Genomic DNA, 17,579 nt, shown 5'->3' with positions numbered 1-17,579 from the left:
ATCATGTGGGGTTTGTGTGACCCCTGAGAAAGATTGAAGGATATACATCAACCACCACTGATTGACTCATTCTTATCACTATTTACTTCTGCATTGTGCCACCTCTTCATTGAAAACTACTGTATTATATCAATTAATAACTTATTGACTAAATTACATATTTCTTATATGTGTAGGCCTAGCACAGACATGTCAAGTTATTGGCCTTGATCAATTACAAACAAATGTCTACTCTTGAGAATATGTAATTTCTCATGAATACAACAGTATGCAATAAAAGCTCTTAAAAATTATTTATACAACACGTATATGAAGTTTGTGTACAGAAGTGCAAAACGCTAATGTTCGTGTCCACTGTCACATGACGGAGGATGCGTCATCAACTAACGATTTTCCCGGAAGTACCCATGCGACTTACCAGGCTCACCGTCCGGCCGGCTCCAGCGGACGAGAATGCATCGCAACATGGCCTCGCTGTAAACCGAACGAAACCCCAGTAGATTGTGTATTTTACCGGCAATCCGTCACCATCGGCGCCTTGATCATGGACCTCCGGTCCAGGGGCTTTTTCCGGAGGCATTGGAGTTGTCAATAATAATCTTCAAGTGCTATATTAATACATTTTATGCTCTACTCACTTTTGCACGCTCCATGGATTTAAAGAACAAGTGACAGCAATAGCACTCACCCCAATAAGGGCACCACTTTCCATTTGGAGGAGAGGACAAGAAACTACACTACAATTTTTAAGTAACGGACGATCGGGTGTAATATATATTTTCCACTGTTGAGTCCAGTCTTCGCTCATATCCCTCACAGACACAATTCATAACCGGTAAGAATCCAGTGTTCGCTACCTGCTATCGATCTTTGAAAGACAATTGGATGAAGGCCCTGCTCTGTCAGTCCATTTACAAGGTTAGCTTAGCTAGCTAGTTTAGAAGAGTAGCTCATGTTAGCTAGCTACATGTAAAATCGCTAGTTAGCTAAAATTGAATATTGTCTTTCGTTGTCTGCTAGTCAAAACGAGCTTGATAGCTAACATTTTGAGTTTAAACTAATGCCAGTTCATGTCGGTGTTTGAAGTGGGTGAACGTATTGGTAAATTAGTTAGCGAGCTAACGCTAGCCTGGAATGTTAATGCCACCTCTTTCTAGTTTTCTAATCTTCCCTCTTTTGAACGTTCAATATGACAGTTCCCCTCGAAACAAATTGACTAACCATCATCACCATTTCGTTAGCTTGTGTTTTACTTCAATGCAGATCTGGCAATTTACACATGAGTTTTTTAAATCACACTGTTTTAAAATATGTAACGTTGGTTAATCCGACCTGTCAACATAGCTAAATCTAGGTAAGGCAATTGTCATGCTGGTTTTTCTATGTGTGCGGCTTGGTTGGGCCTACAATGAATTCATTCTGATCGCAAGACTAGCATACCAATTAACATATGAAAGTGTATCAACTATTTCAATTGGATACCAAGAAAGTCATATCTTTAATATTGCGATGCACAAATGTTGTGTCGACTTGTCAATGCAGAATTTATCAGTCACTCGACATTACTATGAGAGACACGTAAACTACCACACAGGCTAGCTAGCTAGCTAGCTAGCGCGCGTTAGCTAGTGGAGTGTGTTTGACATCCACTATCATTGGACCCCGGCGGTATTTGCATGCTAGAAGGCCTTCCTTGCAATTTGACCCATCCGTAATGTTAGTTGTACCGAATCAAACCACAAACCGATCGTGTTATCATAGGGTTATTTCATGGTCTTTATTTTTATTTAGTGCCTAAAATGTGTTTACCAAAGAATGGGCGAGCCACAGATGGGATAACATAGCTAACACCGGCTACTTGCTAGTTAGTAGTTAGCTAGCCATATGACACGTCTTCCTAATGTGGGATCGCCTCTTTAGACCATGTGATAACAGTTTGACACTACTTCTTTTCATGCTTGAATTAATGGCAACACTGTAGCAATAAGTAATGGGAATTTGCGAAACCTCTTAAATGTCTCAGTAGTCCCATGCTTAACAGTAAAAGTATACAGAAAATATAGAGAATCTCAAACATTGTAACCACTAACCAGCACATATCTAAAAAATTGGGGAAATCTGTTACAATCAAATAGAGGCTACTGGCAAGTGAACTTTGACCTGAAACAATACATTCTCTGATACTAACTAACCAGTTAGTTCAATTGAGCGTGAGTGAATGTACCAGCTCAGGCCAGCGTGAGCCTAATCCCCAAGAACGGATGCAGAGAAGTGAATATATATTTTAGATTTTTATTTAACCTTTTATTTAACAAGGCAAGTTAAGAACAAATTCTTATTTCACAATGACGGCCTACCCCGGCTAAACCCTCCCCGAACCCGGACGACGCTGGGCTAATTGTGTACCGCCCAATGGGACTCCCGATCACGTCCTCTAGCACTGAGATGCAGTGCCTTAGACCGTTGCGCCACTCGGACCCCATGACCCCAGTAAGTGGTTTTTCGCCTTCTAATCCACATGTCATGTCAAATTTATCTCCCCCATCAATATGTGAGTTGACGATAGTCATGGTGCGACGTGTTTGCGACGTGTTTTTTATTTTATTGTTATCATCTGCCTGGAGGATCAATAGATGGTTCAACTGCCCCTATAGTGGAGATGTGGTAATTACCCGTAACCCAATTCAACCCCCGGAGGGTTTTGATCTCTCTCTTGTTCCTGGTCTAAATAGCGGTTAAGAGGTATATGCAAGTTTCCCCAGCTGATAGAGGCTAAACCTAGAAGACTAAGTGGAAAGTGAAGGAGGGATATAGGGAGGTGAAAATAAGTGTGTATTGGCGCAAGGGTACAGGGAGGAGGCATTACTGTTATCAGGGCAGGGTCAGTAAACACCACCCTTGCTGCTTGGCGGGACAACCTTTCTATAGCGCAGACAAACCCACTAACCCATTTCCAATTTTGGAACTCGGCTCAACAACAATGCTGTCACAACTTCTGACAACCCTGTTAGTGGAAGCCCATGAACTTCATAGGGGGTTAACTTGAGGCTGCTCGCTCATCGGTCACTGGGCAAGGTGTCCAGGTTATTATTGTATATCTAGTCTACTCACCATAGCCTAGTCCGACTAGTTTGAAACTGGGTAGATTGTAGTCTTCTGTGGTTTTTTGTTGATTTTGAATTTTTTGTTGTTTTGCTAACTCTTCCTCCTCCTCCTCCTCAGATCGGCTGGCAAGTCAGCGCCACCCTAATGCAGAACCAAGTGAAATGAACAAACCACCGCAGCCTATAACGGGACCCACCTCTGTCCCACACCCCTCCCCCTCCCCTGGACTGACACAGGTGAGAGCCAATGACAAGACCCAGCGTGTGCTGACTGGTCAGGGGAGCGTTCATTAGGAAAAAACACGTGAGAACGTTTTGAAACTGGGACATGCTACCTGAACTTGTCCAATAAGGATGCACATTTTTGTTTTCCATTTTGAAATGTTTTTCTACATTGTACCCTATTGAACAAAACCCATCTTTGGCAGGAAGTTATCTAACTAACGTAGTTGTGTTTCTCTCCCTCCCTTTTCTCCCAGGCTGCCTATGCCCCAGGACAGCCCCCTTCTCTCGTCTTCGCCACCCCACCACCTCAACAAATGAACTCTTCACCGCAACCGCGACAGGTATTGCCCTCTCCATCTCTCTCATTCTATTTCCTGCTCTTTTGCTCACGCTCTGTAAATGTCCAAGCTTCTGTTACGCTGTTAACTCCAACTCTTGCTCAACTGTAACGCTTTGGTCCAACCTGTTTGTGTTTAAGTGTCTCTGGCTACCAACCTTGATCTCTTGCTCTCTTTTGCTGTCCTCCCTCCCAGTTCGCCGCAGGGCCTCGTGCTTTACACCAACAGGTACTAACTCCCCTCACCTTCCCCAAAATGTCTGTCATCCCGACCTGAAAGTAGACCGCTGTGCGTGAATGCAATTTAACTTCAGAGAAAGATGAGGCTAAACAGCCAATTTAGTTCTGATCAGACCCAGCTGTAACTAGATGCAAAACCACCTGATTTTGAATGAAATATTTCAAAAAGTATCAATCCAGGCCATGAGTAGAGTGCCGGGCTATAATCCTCAGCCCTTTTGTGGCTCTCCAGGACCAAGGATTCCAGTAGTGATGTGTTCAGGCTGCTAATTACATAGGTTGCCCTTGGTTACATCTGATTCCACCCACTGTAGGACTATACAGTAAAGTTCCTAGGCACCAGGGTCCATTGGTTTTTACATTTCACCTGTCCATGTATAAATTCGTTTCCCTAATCAGGCAAAGTGCCAGCCAACCCATCAGCCAGGCCTACGATCAATAGGCTTGAATGAAACTAGGAACACGCCTACGGTAGTTCCTTGTGGATTTAACTCTCTAGCTTTATTTTTACTTGATGGCTTCATATTTTCTGGTAGTCAGCAGCGAACTGTTAGTGGCTGAGTGATATACTGCTTCTTCTCATTCTCTCGTTCCTTCTGCTCTTCTCTTGTCCTCCTCCTCTCACCCCCCCCCCCCTCTCTTGCTCTCTGCCCGTGTGTTGTGCGGCTGAAGGGCGGATACAGGGCACTGCAGGTAACAGCTTCTTTTCCTTCTCACCCTCCTCTCGGTTCGTCTAACCTAGCCGTAGTTTAGTCTGAGTCTATAGAACTAACGTCCAAAAGTTTATTCTCGACCCTTGCCCAAGGGCTGACAATAATCAGTGATCATTGGCAAAATACTTTTGTTGGTTAGATGCTAGCTATGATCATTGTTGAAACTTGTAGCTGATCCTGCTTCAGTTTAATCCTGCTCCGTCCTATTATAGCCTAATTCCCAGTCTCCTTTGAAATACTAACCAGAGCCTGTATCCACAAAGTGTCTTTTGACTAGGAGTCCTGATCTAGGATTTGTCCATAGAATCGTATTCAATACTATCGAAAAAGCCAAACGGATCCTAGATCAGCACTCCTACTCTGAGACGCTTTGTAAATACTGGGCCAAGATGGATATAGCCACTCCCTGTCAGTCATGGGGGATTCTCATACTCGCTACTCTATGAACATGCACCCATGAGGTTTCCAGTTTTTCACAACACAGGCTTGTAAATCCCAAACTAAAACCCCCTGGCAGTCATCGTGTGTGCAGTGTGTTCAGCTCTCTGGAGTCTCGACCTACCTCAACCATCTGACAGTTTCAACATGTGACATTTTAACACCGCAGTACACACACACACACACACACACACACACACACACACACACACACACACACACACACACACAGCTCACCATTTCGCTCATACACACACTCAAATATACCGTAGAAATATACTGACAGTTTCTCTCCCCTCCATCTCTCTAGCCCTACTATGCCAACAGGGCCACCATGCCCACCAGTGCCCCCCGGGTCCAGACCAGCAGCGGGCCTCGTCCGGTGGGTCCCACCCACGTCTACCAGCCCAGCTCACAGATGATGATGATCCCTGGGCAGCAGCTGTCCTTTGCTGGGTCCCCTCAGGGCTACTTCATCCCCCCTGGACAGGTGCCACAACTGGTCATGATGACTTTATGTTAACGGTTAACTTCACTTGAATATAGGGTTGCAAGATTCCATCAAATTCACAGCTTTCCGGAATTTCGTGGAAGTTTTGGGAAATTTGCCATCCTAATTGTATAACACCTCTCGTACAGTATTCCAGCACCAAAAAGTCTAAAATCAACATACTGTTGTAGCTATACTGAAATGCAGCAAACAAGAAGCTTGACACCTTTAGGACAGGTAACTCACTGTCCTATACCTATAAACAGTTCTAAGTGTCCTCTCTGCCCCTCTCTCTCTCTGTAGTACCGGGCTCCCTACATGCCACCCAGTCCACAATACCCCGTGACCAGCGGCACGGCAGGCTTCTACCCAGGAACCAGCCCGGCTGAATACCCCACCTATGGTAAGGGGCTCTACTCTGGGCCGTGGCCCAACAGCCAAGCATGACCACAACCACAATCTGGATTAGAACCACAGGCACGACTAGATCAGCAGCTGGAACTCGAACCAAAACCTAGTGTTGAACTGCAGTCACTGCTAGAACCACAACCATGGCTAGTTAGTTAGCTGTGTTTATTTTACAGTTGCTCTTAGTCAGGGCATAAATGTAACTTTTTGGTCCACCACCCACTGTGGCAGGTAGATAAAAACAATACATTTTACCAGACAAAATATTTTTGGCCTGCTAAAATTACACCAACAAAACACACAAAAAACGAACAAGCATGCTTTGTAATGTATCTAGAACAATACATACAACAATACAATACATTACTAGTAGGGATGCAACGGACAGTGGGCCCACGGTACGGTTTCGGTATCTTTATATTTAAGAAACATAACACAGCACCCTTTAAACAATGAACTCTTTATTTTGCCTATAGACAAAACTTTCCATTCAGAAAAATGACAGCATGACTGACTAGGCCTGGTTTCTGTCTCTACTGTATGAAATCAAGGGGAGATTAACATTCAAATTGAAAGTGCTTCTTAGCTTTGACGACCTGTAGGTTCTTTGCCTTCTCTATTTTAAATAAACAGGGTACGTACTTGTATAGGCAATATTTAAATTTACAAATAACAAAGTGCAACATCAAGTTGGTACCCTATATGAGATATCTATTCCTTTATGTTGAGGTTCTTTTTAGGTTCTTCTGTAAAAAGATAAGCATGTCAACATTCTCTGAAGCAAGACGAGAACGGCTTGCACTGACAATGTCCCCTGCGTTGGCGAGAACTCTCACTTGCAACAGAGGTTCCCGGGACACTGAGGCACTGTTGTGCAAGTTTTGTAACATGGGTGAACTTTGACTGGTTAGTTTTCCACCACACAAAAGGATCAGCATCCACATGAAGGCAATCTGCTGCCTTGTATGAGGTGACCACCTCAATCATTTTGGAAAAGGGCTTGGTCTGCTCCTCTGCTTTGAAAAGCTCCCCAGATAACTCTGCCATGGCGATCTTTTTTTGAGGAGGGGATAATGATGGATTTTCTTCCTCTGTGGATGGCCCTGCTTGAAACTGCAAGAAAAATGGCTGGTAATAATAAATAATAATACAATTATTATTAAGTGACACATATCTCATCACATTTTAACGCACATGATAAAAGCAATATCATTAAAAATAGATCAAATACCTGATGTTCATGCTCCACAATTTCCTTGAGGTCCTTGTGGACTCTGTCGCAGCAGGCTGGCAGGGATTTAAACCTTGGATCAAGGGCTGTAGATCTGTGAAGGTAGTCCAGAAGATCCCGGTCTGTGTATCTTCTCTCCAAGTCCTGAGTGATGGCCTCCTTGGCCTCCCTGATGGTTGCACTGTCCTCAGGACCTGGTGCCATGGATTTGATAATCATTGTCTTTCGAGGGATCATTGATGAGGTTTCACTGCTCATGAGAGTTGTCATTGTTTGAGTAGCCAAAATGAGTTCTTCTGCCTGCTTCAGTTCACTGTCAGTCAGCATGGCTATGTCTTTGACCGACTTCTTCACCGCCTTGTCCAATACAGCAGAGTAGATGGCCGGTTGCTGTTCCACATAATGTTCCAGCATGTCACGTGTGGTATTCCAATGGGTTGTGATGGATTGGATGTCATGGATTCATTTGTGCTTTGGTATCTCTTGCTTGACTGTCAACTTGGTGAGCAGTGGTGTTTTTGTGGGTGGGGGGGAAGTCAACACTTTTCTGACCTTCCCCAGGAGGCGGGACACTGCCTTGAGAGAGAGACTGCCCTCTTGGCTGCAAGGTTCAGGATGTGTGCAAAACATCCAATGTGGGGGCCCAAACCCATCGGCTTCACGGATGGCATTCACTATGTTTTGTGAGTTATCTGTAGTGGCTGGGATTGTGCTATTTGGTCTCTCTTGCTTCCACTCCGTCACAGCGTTCATTAGTTCAAGGGCTACCCCTTCATCAACCCAATCCAGTACATAGTGAACCGTCACAGTGAGGTAGCCTTGAGTTGCTCTGGAGGTCCAACTATCAGTGGAGAGAGCTTGATAGGGTTCATATCCAATTTCTCTCCGTATTTTTTAAAAATGTATTTATTTAACCTTTATTTAACTAGGCAGGTCAGTTAAGAACAAATTCTTATTTTCAATGACGGCCTAGGAACAGTGGGTTAACTTCCTTGTTCAGGGGCAGAACGACAGATGTGTACCTTCTCAGCTCGGTGATTCAAACTTGCAACCTTTTGGTTACTAGTCCAACGCTTTAACCACTAGGCTACTCTGCCACCCTTGTTAACGCGGTTAAACATTTTTCATCAGGTGATGAAATCCCGAGTCAGTAACCACTGAATAGGGCTGCAAATCTTTGGCTATGAATACTCCCACTGCTTTCGTTATTTCTTTGTTTTTCTGAATTTGTTGCAAATTGTTGTTGGAAGGCAGCAGCGAGAAATTGTTGTGTTTTCGCTAACGAGTGGACTCTCCTTGCTCCAGCTCCACCTGCAAGGGATACGGCCGAGTGATGACGATTTAAATTACACATGTTAGAAGTGTTTCCACTCGAGTAGCCGACAGTGGCAAAGCAATGCTTGCAGACTGTACTTTGTTTGTTTATTGTCTGGGGTTCTTACCCTCATCATCGTATTGAACGCCAAAATGTTCCCACACAGCGGATTTGAAAGACAGCTGTGCCTCTTCAAATTTGCTTCTCTCTGTTTCGCTAGCGCTCGCCATTGTCACGTTGGAGCTGAGAGAATATTTGTTTTTAGTTTCCTCTCTCTTCATGGGGCCCCCTTAAGGGAGGTTTCCTACTGAGATGTCATTGCAAATCGTCCATTGGTTTGGTTGTTTAAGGGGAGGGGGTTGCGGTCACTGCGGTTGCCACATTTTGAGCCATTGCTGTGAGGTAAAGTTTGTCAGCCCTCAGGAGTCCCCTAATGGCCTGGGGCCAAGCCTGTTCTCAAGTTGCGCGTCTGGTTCTGTGGATCTGAATGTACAACGTGCGTGTAGTCTGCAGCGCAATAATTACGTCTTGGAAAATGACAGGCATATCGTAATTCCGCGGTTCACGTGTGCGTGTTGAACGGTTCGACAACATACGGTGTCTCATTGCATCCCTAATTACTAGTAAGAAGTAACTAATGTGATATATTAAATAATATTTTTTGTCACCTGAGCCCTTAATTTTCCCCCCGGAACATGACCCGTTAAACCGCACTTATTAACACCCGCTCGCTTAACCCGGAAGCCAGCTGCACCAATGTGTCGGAGGAAACACCTTTCAACTGGTGACCGAAGTCAGCTTGCAGGCGCCCGGCCTGTCACAAGGAGTCGCTAGAGCGCTATGAGCAAAGTAAAGCCCCCCTGACCAAATACTCCCCTAACCCGGACGATGGTGAGCCAATTGTGCGCCGCCCTATGGGACTTCAGGTCACAACCGGTAATGACACAGCCTGGGATCGAACCCCAGGTTGTAGTGATGCCGCAACACTGCAATGCGGTGCCTTAGACCGCTGTGCCACTCGGGAGCCTGTGACCTGAGTCTTTTAACCAAAATACTGTATCACAGATGAGACAAAAACGCTCACGGGGCGGGAGGTTACCGTGGTAGCGCAACTCGTCATGTTTGTGCCTCTGAGATTGAGTCTGACTAGTAGAAGCGTTCTCTTCCCTAGCAGTTGAAACTCAAAGATAGAAAAACAACCTAGCTTGTGAACAAAACAATGTAAATAGTGAAGAAACACAAGGACAGTCTCACTTCGGTGGACTTTAGTTTCAAGTAAATTAGACCAACTTTTGTGCCTGTGGGTAGGCTTCTAAAAATGAATCTGACTCAGATCTTCACATGCGCAGAGGCCACAGCAAGGCTGTGTTGCAGCGCAAGTGGAACGCGCTACAGTTGAAGTCGGAAGTTTACATACACCTTAGCCAAATACATTTAAACTCAGTTTTTCACAATTCCTGACATTTAATGTGGATCACCACTTTATTTTAAGACTGTGAAATGTCAGAATAATAGTAGAGAGAAATATTTATTTCAGCTTATTTCTTTCATCACATTCCCAGTGGGTCAGAAGTTTACATACAAATTGAGTGTATTTGGTAGCATTGCCTTTAAATGGTTTAACTTGGGTCAAACATTTCAGGTAGCCTTCCACAAGCTTCCAACAGTAAGTTGGGTGAATTTTGGCCCATTCCTCCTGACAGAGCTGGTTTAGCTGAGTCGGGTTTGTAGGTCTCTTTGTTTGCACACACTTTTTCAGTTCTGCCCACAAATGTTCTATAGGATTGAGGTCAGGGCTTTGTGATGGCCACTCCAATACCTTGACTTTGTTGTCCTTAAGCCATTTTGCCACAACTTTGGAAGTATGCTTGGGGTCATTGTCCATTTGGAAGACCCATTTGCGACCAAGCTTTAACTTCCTGACTGATGTCTTTAGATGTTGCTTCAATATATCCACATAATTTTCCTACCTCATGATGCCATCTATTTTGTGAAGTGCACCAGTCCCTCCTGCAGCAAGCACCCCCACAACATGATGCTGCCACCCCTGTGCTTCACGGTTGGGATGGTGTTCTTCGGCTTGCAAGACTTCCCCTTTGTCCTCCAAACATAACAATGGTCATTATGGCCAAACAGTTCTATTTTTGTTTCATCAGACCTAAGGAGATTTCTCCAAAAAGTACGATCTTTGTCCCCGTGTGCAGTTGCGAACCGTAGTCTGGCTTTTTTTATGGTGGTTTTGGAGCAGTGGCTTCTTCCTTGCTGAGTGGCCTTTCAGGTTATATCGACATAGGACTCGTTTTACTGTGGATATAGATACCTTTGTAACGGTTTCCTCCAGCATCTTCACAAGGTCCTTTGCTGTTGTTCTGGGATTGATTTGCACTTTTCGCACCAAAATACGTTCATCTCTAGGAGACAGAACGTGTCTCCTTCCTGAGCGGTATGATGGCTGCGTGGTCCCATGGTGTTTATACTTGCATACTATCATTTGTACAGATGAACGTGGTACCTTCAGGCGTTTGGAAATTGCTCCCAAGGATGAACCAGACTTGTGGAGGTCTACAATTTTTTTCTGAGGTCTTGGCTGATTTCTTTTGATGTCCCCATGATGTCAAGCAGAGGCACTGAGTTTGAAGGTATGCCTTGAAATACATCCACAGGTACACCTCCAATTGACTCAAATGATGTCAATTAGCCTATCAGAAGCTTCTAAAGCCATGACATAATTTTCTGGAATTTTCCAAGCTGTTTAAAGGCATAGTCGACTTAGTGTATGTAAACTTCTGACCCACTGGAATTGTGATACAGTGAATAATGAGTGAAATAATCTGTCTGCAAACAATTGTTGGAACAATTACTTGTGTCATGCGCAAAGTAGATGTCCTAACCAACTTGCCAAAACTGTAGTTTGTTAACAAGAAATTTGTGGAGTGGTTGAAAAACGAGTTTTAATGACTCCAACGTAAGTGTATGTAAACTTCAACTCTATATAGGCTTCGTAGTTCTTTGACTTTGTGCGATTTCATTTTCCAGCTATGAAACAATGGCTGAAATACTTTGAAAACAGCTACAGCAGAATAGATTTTACTATAAAAGTTTTCACACTTGATTTATATTTATTCACAAATGCGAGTGAAATGCTTGCACTGTGGAACCCTGACCACGCGCCAACGTGGCTGGTGAAGTCTTACCTGCCAATGCCGACATCTACCCGCATTTGGCAGGTGGCGGGTGTTAATTTTAGGGCCTGATCTTAGTTGATCTTACAGTTGGTCAGTCAGTTGATCTTAGGTTCTTTACCGTATGGCTTTGCTGGTTGTTTGTGGTGGTTTTGCCTGGCAGGTGTTTGTGTGTATGGTGGTCTTTGTTTCTCTAAGGATCCAAGGCTGTGTGTGTGTGTGTGTTCTTCTGGCTTTGGTTCGGCTCTATCAGTCTGTGTTCTGTCTTCTCACCTGCTGCCTCTTACTGCCTTAACACCCTGCTTACCTCTGGTTCCCTTCTCATTCACTCACTCTGCATCTGTCTCTTCCTGTCCTCCCTATCTCTCTCTCCTTTTTCTCTCTTCCCTTCCCTCGCTTCCTTCCTCTCCTCCCCCTGTCGTGTTCAGAGCCCTCTCTGGCTGCGAGGGAAAGGCGGGGGGGTGGGGGGAGAGGGGGCGGGCGAGAGAACGGGCGTCTTTCTCTCCACGGCGCTCCTCTCACCTCCCAGCGCTACCCCGGTGAGTAAGTGTGTGTGTTTGTGTGTTGCGCGGTGTGTGCAGGGCTGCATCTTTATCTGCATGTTTGATTTGTAGTTTTGTTTATAGTTGTTTTTGTTTGGTTTGTAGCTGACCCCCCCCCCATTGTGTATACATTGTTTTATTTTGTTCCAGGTGCATGTGGGTCAGGGCCCCCCCCCCCCAAATAACCTGGAGGAGCATGCTTTGTAATGTTTCTTAAACAAATGTGTTACTAGTAATAAGTGATGTGGTAATATTGCTCAATGTTACTTTATTATTTGTGACATCGGCTATATCTTAAAATATCTCAGGTCTTCGCTAGCAGTTGAAGCAGACCCATTGGAGACAACCCAGCTGGTGAACAAGACATTGTAATAGCCAAGGAAGACAGTCTCACTGTAGTAGACTTTAGAGTGAATTAGACCAACATTTCTGCCTGTGCTCAGCGCTTCTAAAATCAGTCTTCAGCACTTCAATCCCAGTGCCCACAGCTCCCCAGCCAGGCAGTGTGGGAGCTGTCGTATTATAGTGCTTCTTTGTGTGATTAGCTACCAGCTATTTATTTTGCTGTAAATGTGCTCGTTCTTCACTTCTAACCCTATTCTTATTCGCAAATGCGAGTGAAATGCACTGTCAACGTGGCTGGTAAAATGGACGTCGTACCCGCCAATGCCAATCAACCCGTATCAGGCGGGTGTTTTTATTTTAGGCCCTGTTGTGGCTATTTTAACATGTTCCTATTTTAACATGTTCCTATTTCAGTGTGTGGTTGTTTCAATGCTTGTTTAGTCTTTATGGTATATTTGTGGTCATTTTAGTGTGCGATTGTGTGTTGCTTTCCGTGCTGTGTTTGACTTGCCCCCCCCCCACACAGCAGGTGCCTACTACCCGGCCCAGCCCCAGTACAGCCACACACCCCCTGTCCAAACGGCGCCTGTCATGATAAGCCCGGCCCAGCCCCAGCAACAGGCCCTGCCCCCTCAGCCGCCGCCGAGCCAACCACCGGCACCCAAGAGGGAGCGCATAGCGGTACTGTACCACAAACTAATCTTGCTTTTCCACTTTTAAGACTATACCCCTGGTGTTTGGCCTGAAGACGCAGGCTTTTGATTTTCCACCTAAAAAAGACCCTGACATGGGGCCGGACTGGGACTTTTCTGGGTGCGTGAACATGACAACGGTTAACTGTTAGCATATCAATTGGGCCTTTTCCTTATAAAAAGCAACTGTTCAGGGGATTCAGAAGTTGTTGATGCTGCTTTTAACAAGTCGTTAGTGTCAGCCTACACTGTTGAGAACACTATTTCCCTAGTATAATACCAGGGTATATATTAGGAGTGGAAAAGACCTATAAAGGTCAGAGGGCAGCTGGTATACTATGACCTCGCTGCTGAGGTCAATGCAGTGCAGGAGTAGTACATCTTGCCCCTTACCGCTTATACAGGGTCAGACACGGATATCTTCTCCCCCCTCCCCCTTATGGTTAAAGATAGAACCAGGGGGATGGTAATCTGTTCCTAGATCAGAATTGGCCTCAGGGTAATGTGACCCTAGATATGTGATTAAAGGCAACTAACCTCGTGACACAGATGGAGATTGAACAGCGGGAAAGAAGTTTAGATGGTAAGAGGGATGACGGGAGAAGAGAAGAGGGGACTATCATTTATTTAGGCCTATTTAACCAGGGTTGTATTCATCAGTATATACCGTAGCAAAACATTTTGCGATGGGAAACGAAAACGGATAGCCAGTCCCTTCGTTGCGTTTTTCATCTGTTGGCGTCTAGTGAATACTGTCCAGGCTAGTCGATTTTTAAGAATACATTCTTATTTACAGTGATGGCCTGGCGAGTGATGGTTAATATGCTAATGTGAAGTAGTCTGACTGTTGGCTGTTCAACTTCATCCTTCTCTTCAGATCAGAATACGAGACCCCAACCAGGGGGGCCGCGATATCACAGAGGAGATCATGTCCGGGGGAAGGGCCACCTCCACCCCCCCATCACAGGTATGCCTCGCAACCCACTGGGGCCTGCCTGTTCAGGACAATGTAACCTCACAGACCATTCAGAAACATTGTTGTCCAATGATTAAAACTCTATTGCTGTTCACATCCTGAAACTTTGTGATTGGTATTTATCATATGAGGACATCAAATATACTATGTAGAAAAAAAACAGAAATGTATCATGTAGAACAGATACGAATGTCTCAGATGCAACAGTGTCCGCTCTATACATTCTAGTTCTATACATTCAACGCTAAATGTTTCCCATCCCTCAATACATCCCCTGATTTCGCCACCTCCTTGGGATCGTTCCCAGTGATGAGCTCACAACAAGTTTGGAATCTTGTGTCTTTGAGATGATTCCACAGAGGTGATGTCATAGAGGAGACCAGGAAGTTTGGAATGGAAGCCAACTGTTCCAGAACGGTTGCATTCAGTTAGTGTTTACTTTTAGGTTGTTGTGTCTTGTCTCCAACTCTCAACTCAACTGGTTTTGATCAAGGCAATAGGATAGCGTTAGAAAACACTGTACAACATATTTGTGTTTATTATTTTTTAAATCTACTATACGCTAGTTTTGACGGTGCTCCTCGTTTTCTGCCACTAGTTTTCCACTGCAGAGGGAGAAGGTCCTTCCCAGACCAACGGAGAAGTTACAAAGCCCGTCACTATGATGACGAGAACAGGTGAGCGTCCTCCCAGGTCTTGTGGTACTACAATGTCTTTACATACTGAGATTTTCCACATTACATAGAGAGTAGAACAGCATGACGTAAACAATGAACTTGATCTTCAATGATTGATTGATATTGCGTAATAGTTCCAAAACGGTTCTGAACTGATTATTATGTCTTTTTTCAGATGACAACACGGAACCCACAGTTTCCAAAACGATGGCCGCCGTGACCCCGCCTCCTGCGTTGGTGACCCCAGAGCCTGCCACCGTCCCAGCTGAGGCCAAACAGGAAAAAGATAGCCAGGAAGCCCCACCTACCGAACAGATCGTCAGCCAATTGGCTGTCCCCACGGCTGCGGGGAAGGCCGAGGAGGCCATTCCACCAGAGGAAGACCAGGCCCCTCCCACCTCCCCCTCCCCCCCGGCAGCTCCTACCTCCCCTCCCCCTGTAGAGGTGCAGACACCACCCCCCACCACCACCATCGCTCAGGTCAGCGACACGGTGGATGCCGGTGTGAGCCTGGCGGGAAAGGCAGTGACTCCCGAAGCTCCTCCCATTGAGGAAGAGCCATCGGCCGCCCCATCAGCCGTCGAGAAGCCTCCTGCCCTGGTAGCGGAGAAAGAGGAGGCAGAGAATAAAAAGGAAGAAGTAGTAGTGGTGGAGGAGGAGAATGTAGAGAAGGTAATGGAGGAGCCTGTGCTTACCACCAAGCCAGAGGTAGTGGCGCCTGTTACGGTGGCGATCGCTAAAGAACACACTAAACCCGCTCCACGACCTTTGACCCCCGTTGCCAAGGCAACGATCACACACTCCGCCCCGGCCGTGAAGCCGGTGGTGTCTGTGGAAGCACCCACTAAAACTGAGAGCGTGGTCGAGCCGACAGCGCCAAAACAGGAAAATGCTGCTGCTGTGCCCGTGTCTGCCCCTGTTCCTGCCGTCACTCCCTCTGTCCCGGAGGCGGAGCCCGCCATGGCCCAGAAGAGCGAGGCGCAGACGCCACTGTCCAACGGCCTCCCCCAGGAGTACCCCGACGAGGTAGACGCCCCCGTGCCCGCACAAGAGCGGACAGCAATGCCCAACACAGAGCCTGCCGCTCCCACACCTCAGGAAACTGCTAGCCCTGCAGCTGCTGCCGTGGCAGAGGAGGGGGAGAAGGAGGAGAAAGAGGAGGATGCAGCCACAGTGCCGTTGGCCAGTAGCCCTTCAGAGGACACGTCTATGCAAGGTGAGAGGGGAGGGTTTTTACTGGTCGGGGTCACTTGGTCAGGAAGTACTGTGTGCACCAAGGGTTTGGCTGGCGCAGACGGGTTCTGGATGGTGTGGCTTCAGGTTTTGACGTAACTTTTTGATGTAACCCTCTTCTCCTAGCTGCTGTGTCTGTGCCAAAGAAGAAGAGGAACATGAAGGAGCTGAACAAGAAGGAAGCCATTGGAGACATGCTGGATGCCTTCAAAGAGGTGCGTTTGTATCTACTCCTCTGCCTGCTTGCGTAGAACAGAGCGGCCTTCTAAAGTCATGAGCTATTCTGAACAGTTGTCCATGACCACTTGGAAGGTGCACCAGTGGTAAACCTTGAAAAACGTGTAAGATTGTTACTCCCAGCACAGCTCCCAGCAGCCGCTACTCCGGTTGGACTGTTCATTAGTCAGTGCAAGAGCAACTTGGCATATGGCACCGTTGGTCTCCTCTTTGTGCCTGGAGTCCTGGTATATCTGTCGAGACAAACATTTCACTTCCCAGCTAGTTTTGGTCAAACTTCCGGTATGCAACTTTTTAACTTGTTCTCTCACAAACGAACAAAAATGTAAGAAAAAAAGATTGTCACCCCAAATCCTGACAGCATTGTAGGGGTCTCAACTTCATTCTACTCTGTCTTACCCCTCCAATTGTCCTGTCCCTTCTCCCAACTCTCATCCATACAGGAGGAGGCGGCAGCGGCTGCCCCCGAGCCCTTGTCCACTCCGGCGGAGCCCAGCCCTGTGGCCCCTCCCCCTTTGGCGACCGCCGACGCGCCAGACGAGACGTGGGAGGAGAAGGAGGACAAGCAGAACGCTGACACGCCCCCGCTCAAACCAGGCGACCTCAAGTACCAGTACAAAGGAGGTGGGTGGCCCACTTCAGTTATCTTTGTTGACGCCGGCAATTTCCTGTTAAGTGAAAAGTCTCATCGTGAATGGTCAAAGACCCCATTATGCATGTGTATGGCCAGCGTTATCCCTCCCGAAATGCATGTCTCTTCAAGAGTGGTCTGATAGATTTGGTTGGATGTGTTCCAACAACGTTAAGCAGTATAAAGAGTCCGTCGCCCATTCAAACTCTCCCACTCCTCCACCCTTTCCTCCCAACAGAGCAATGGAAGCCTATCGACCCGGAGGATAAGAAGAGGTACGACAGGGAGTTCCTGCTGGGCTTCCGGTACATTGGTGCCAGCATGAACAAGCCCGAGGGCCTGCCTCTTATCTGCGATGTGGTGTTGGATAAGGTAAACTATACCATTGAAGGAAAGAAATAACAATTTAATGAGCCAATATGGTTATTAATTTATTTATTTATAGGCATCCAGTTAGAAATGTATTATTCACAACTAAGTAAAGCAATTATGCTCCCATAGCTCATTCATGTGCTTTTCTAGTATGTCCCGATACTAATTTCAATGTTAAATTCATAGGTTTT

At 46.0% G+C, this 17,579-nt stretch overlaps 1 protein-coding gene across 3 annotated transcripts in view; it reads left to right on the top strand.

Moving 5' to 3' along the window:
- The first annotated feature begins 374 nt into the window (after positions 1-374).
- Positions 375-17,579, top strand: part of LOC139550923 (eukaryotic translation initiation factor 4 gamma 1-like) — a 28,130-nt gene continuing 10,925 nt past the window's right edge. Inside the window, exons 1-14 of one of the 3 annotated variants that reach the window (XM_071362192.1) lie at positions 375-835; positions 3,223-3,341; positions 3,584-3,670; positions 3,863-3,895; positions 4,579-4,599; positions 5,368-5,547; positions 5,851-5,950; positions 13,097-13,251; positions 14,140-14,229; positions 14,837-14,915; positions 15,091-16,131; positions 16,275-16,363; positions 16,829-17,009; positions 17,255-17,388. In XM_071362192.1, the coding sequence (XP_071218293.1) occupies positions 3,267-3,341; positions 3,584-3,670; positions 3,863-3,895; positions 4,579-4,599; positions 5,368-5,547; positions 5,851-5,950; positions 13,097-13,251; positions 14,140-14,229; positions 14,837-14,915; positions 15,091-16,131; positions 16,275-16,363; positions 16,829-17,009; positions 17,255-17,388 (2,265 nt within the window). In that variant the 5' untranslated portion in view covers positions 375-835; positions 3,223-3,266. The remainder of the gene's footprint in view (positions 836-3,222; positions 3,342-3,583; positions 3,671-3,862; positions 3,896-4,578; positions 4,600-5,367; positions 5,548-5,850; positions 5,951-13,096; positions 13,252-14,139; positions 14,230-14,836; positions 14,916-15,090; positions 16,132-16,274; positions 16,364-16,828; positions 17,010-17,254; positions 17,389-17,579) is intronic. The other 2 variants (XM_071362193.1, XM_071362194.1) reach the window with 2 other exon arrangements.

This window comes from Salvelinus alpinus, chromosome 23 (assembly GCF_045679555.1).
Source record: "Salvelinus alpinus chromosome 23, SLU_Salpinus.1, whole genome shotgun sequence".
Taxonomy (NCBI): domain Eukaryota; kingdom Metazoa; phylum Chordata; class Actinopteri; order Salmoniformes; family Salmonidae; genus Salvelinus; species Salvelinus alpinus.
The sequence above is the reverse complement of the archived record's forward strand: the minus strand, read 5'-3'. Positions and strand labels throughout refer to the sequence as shown.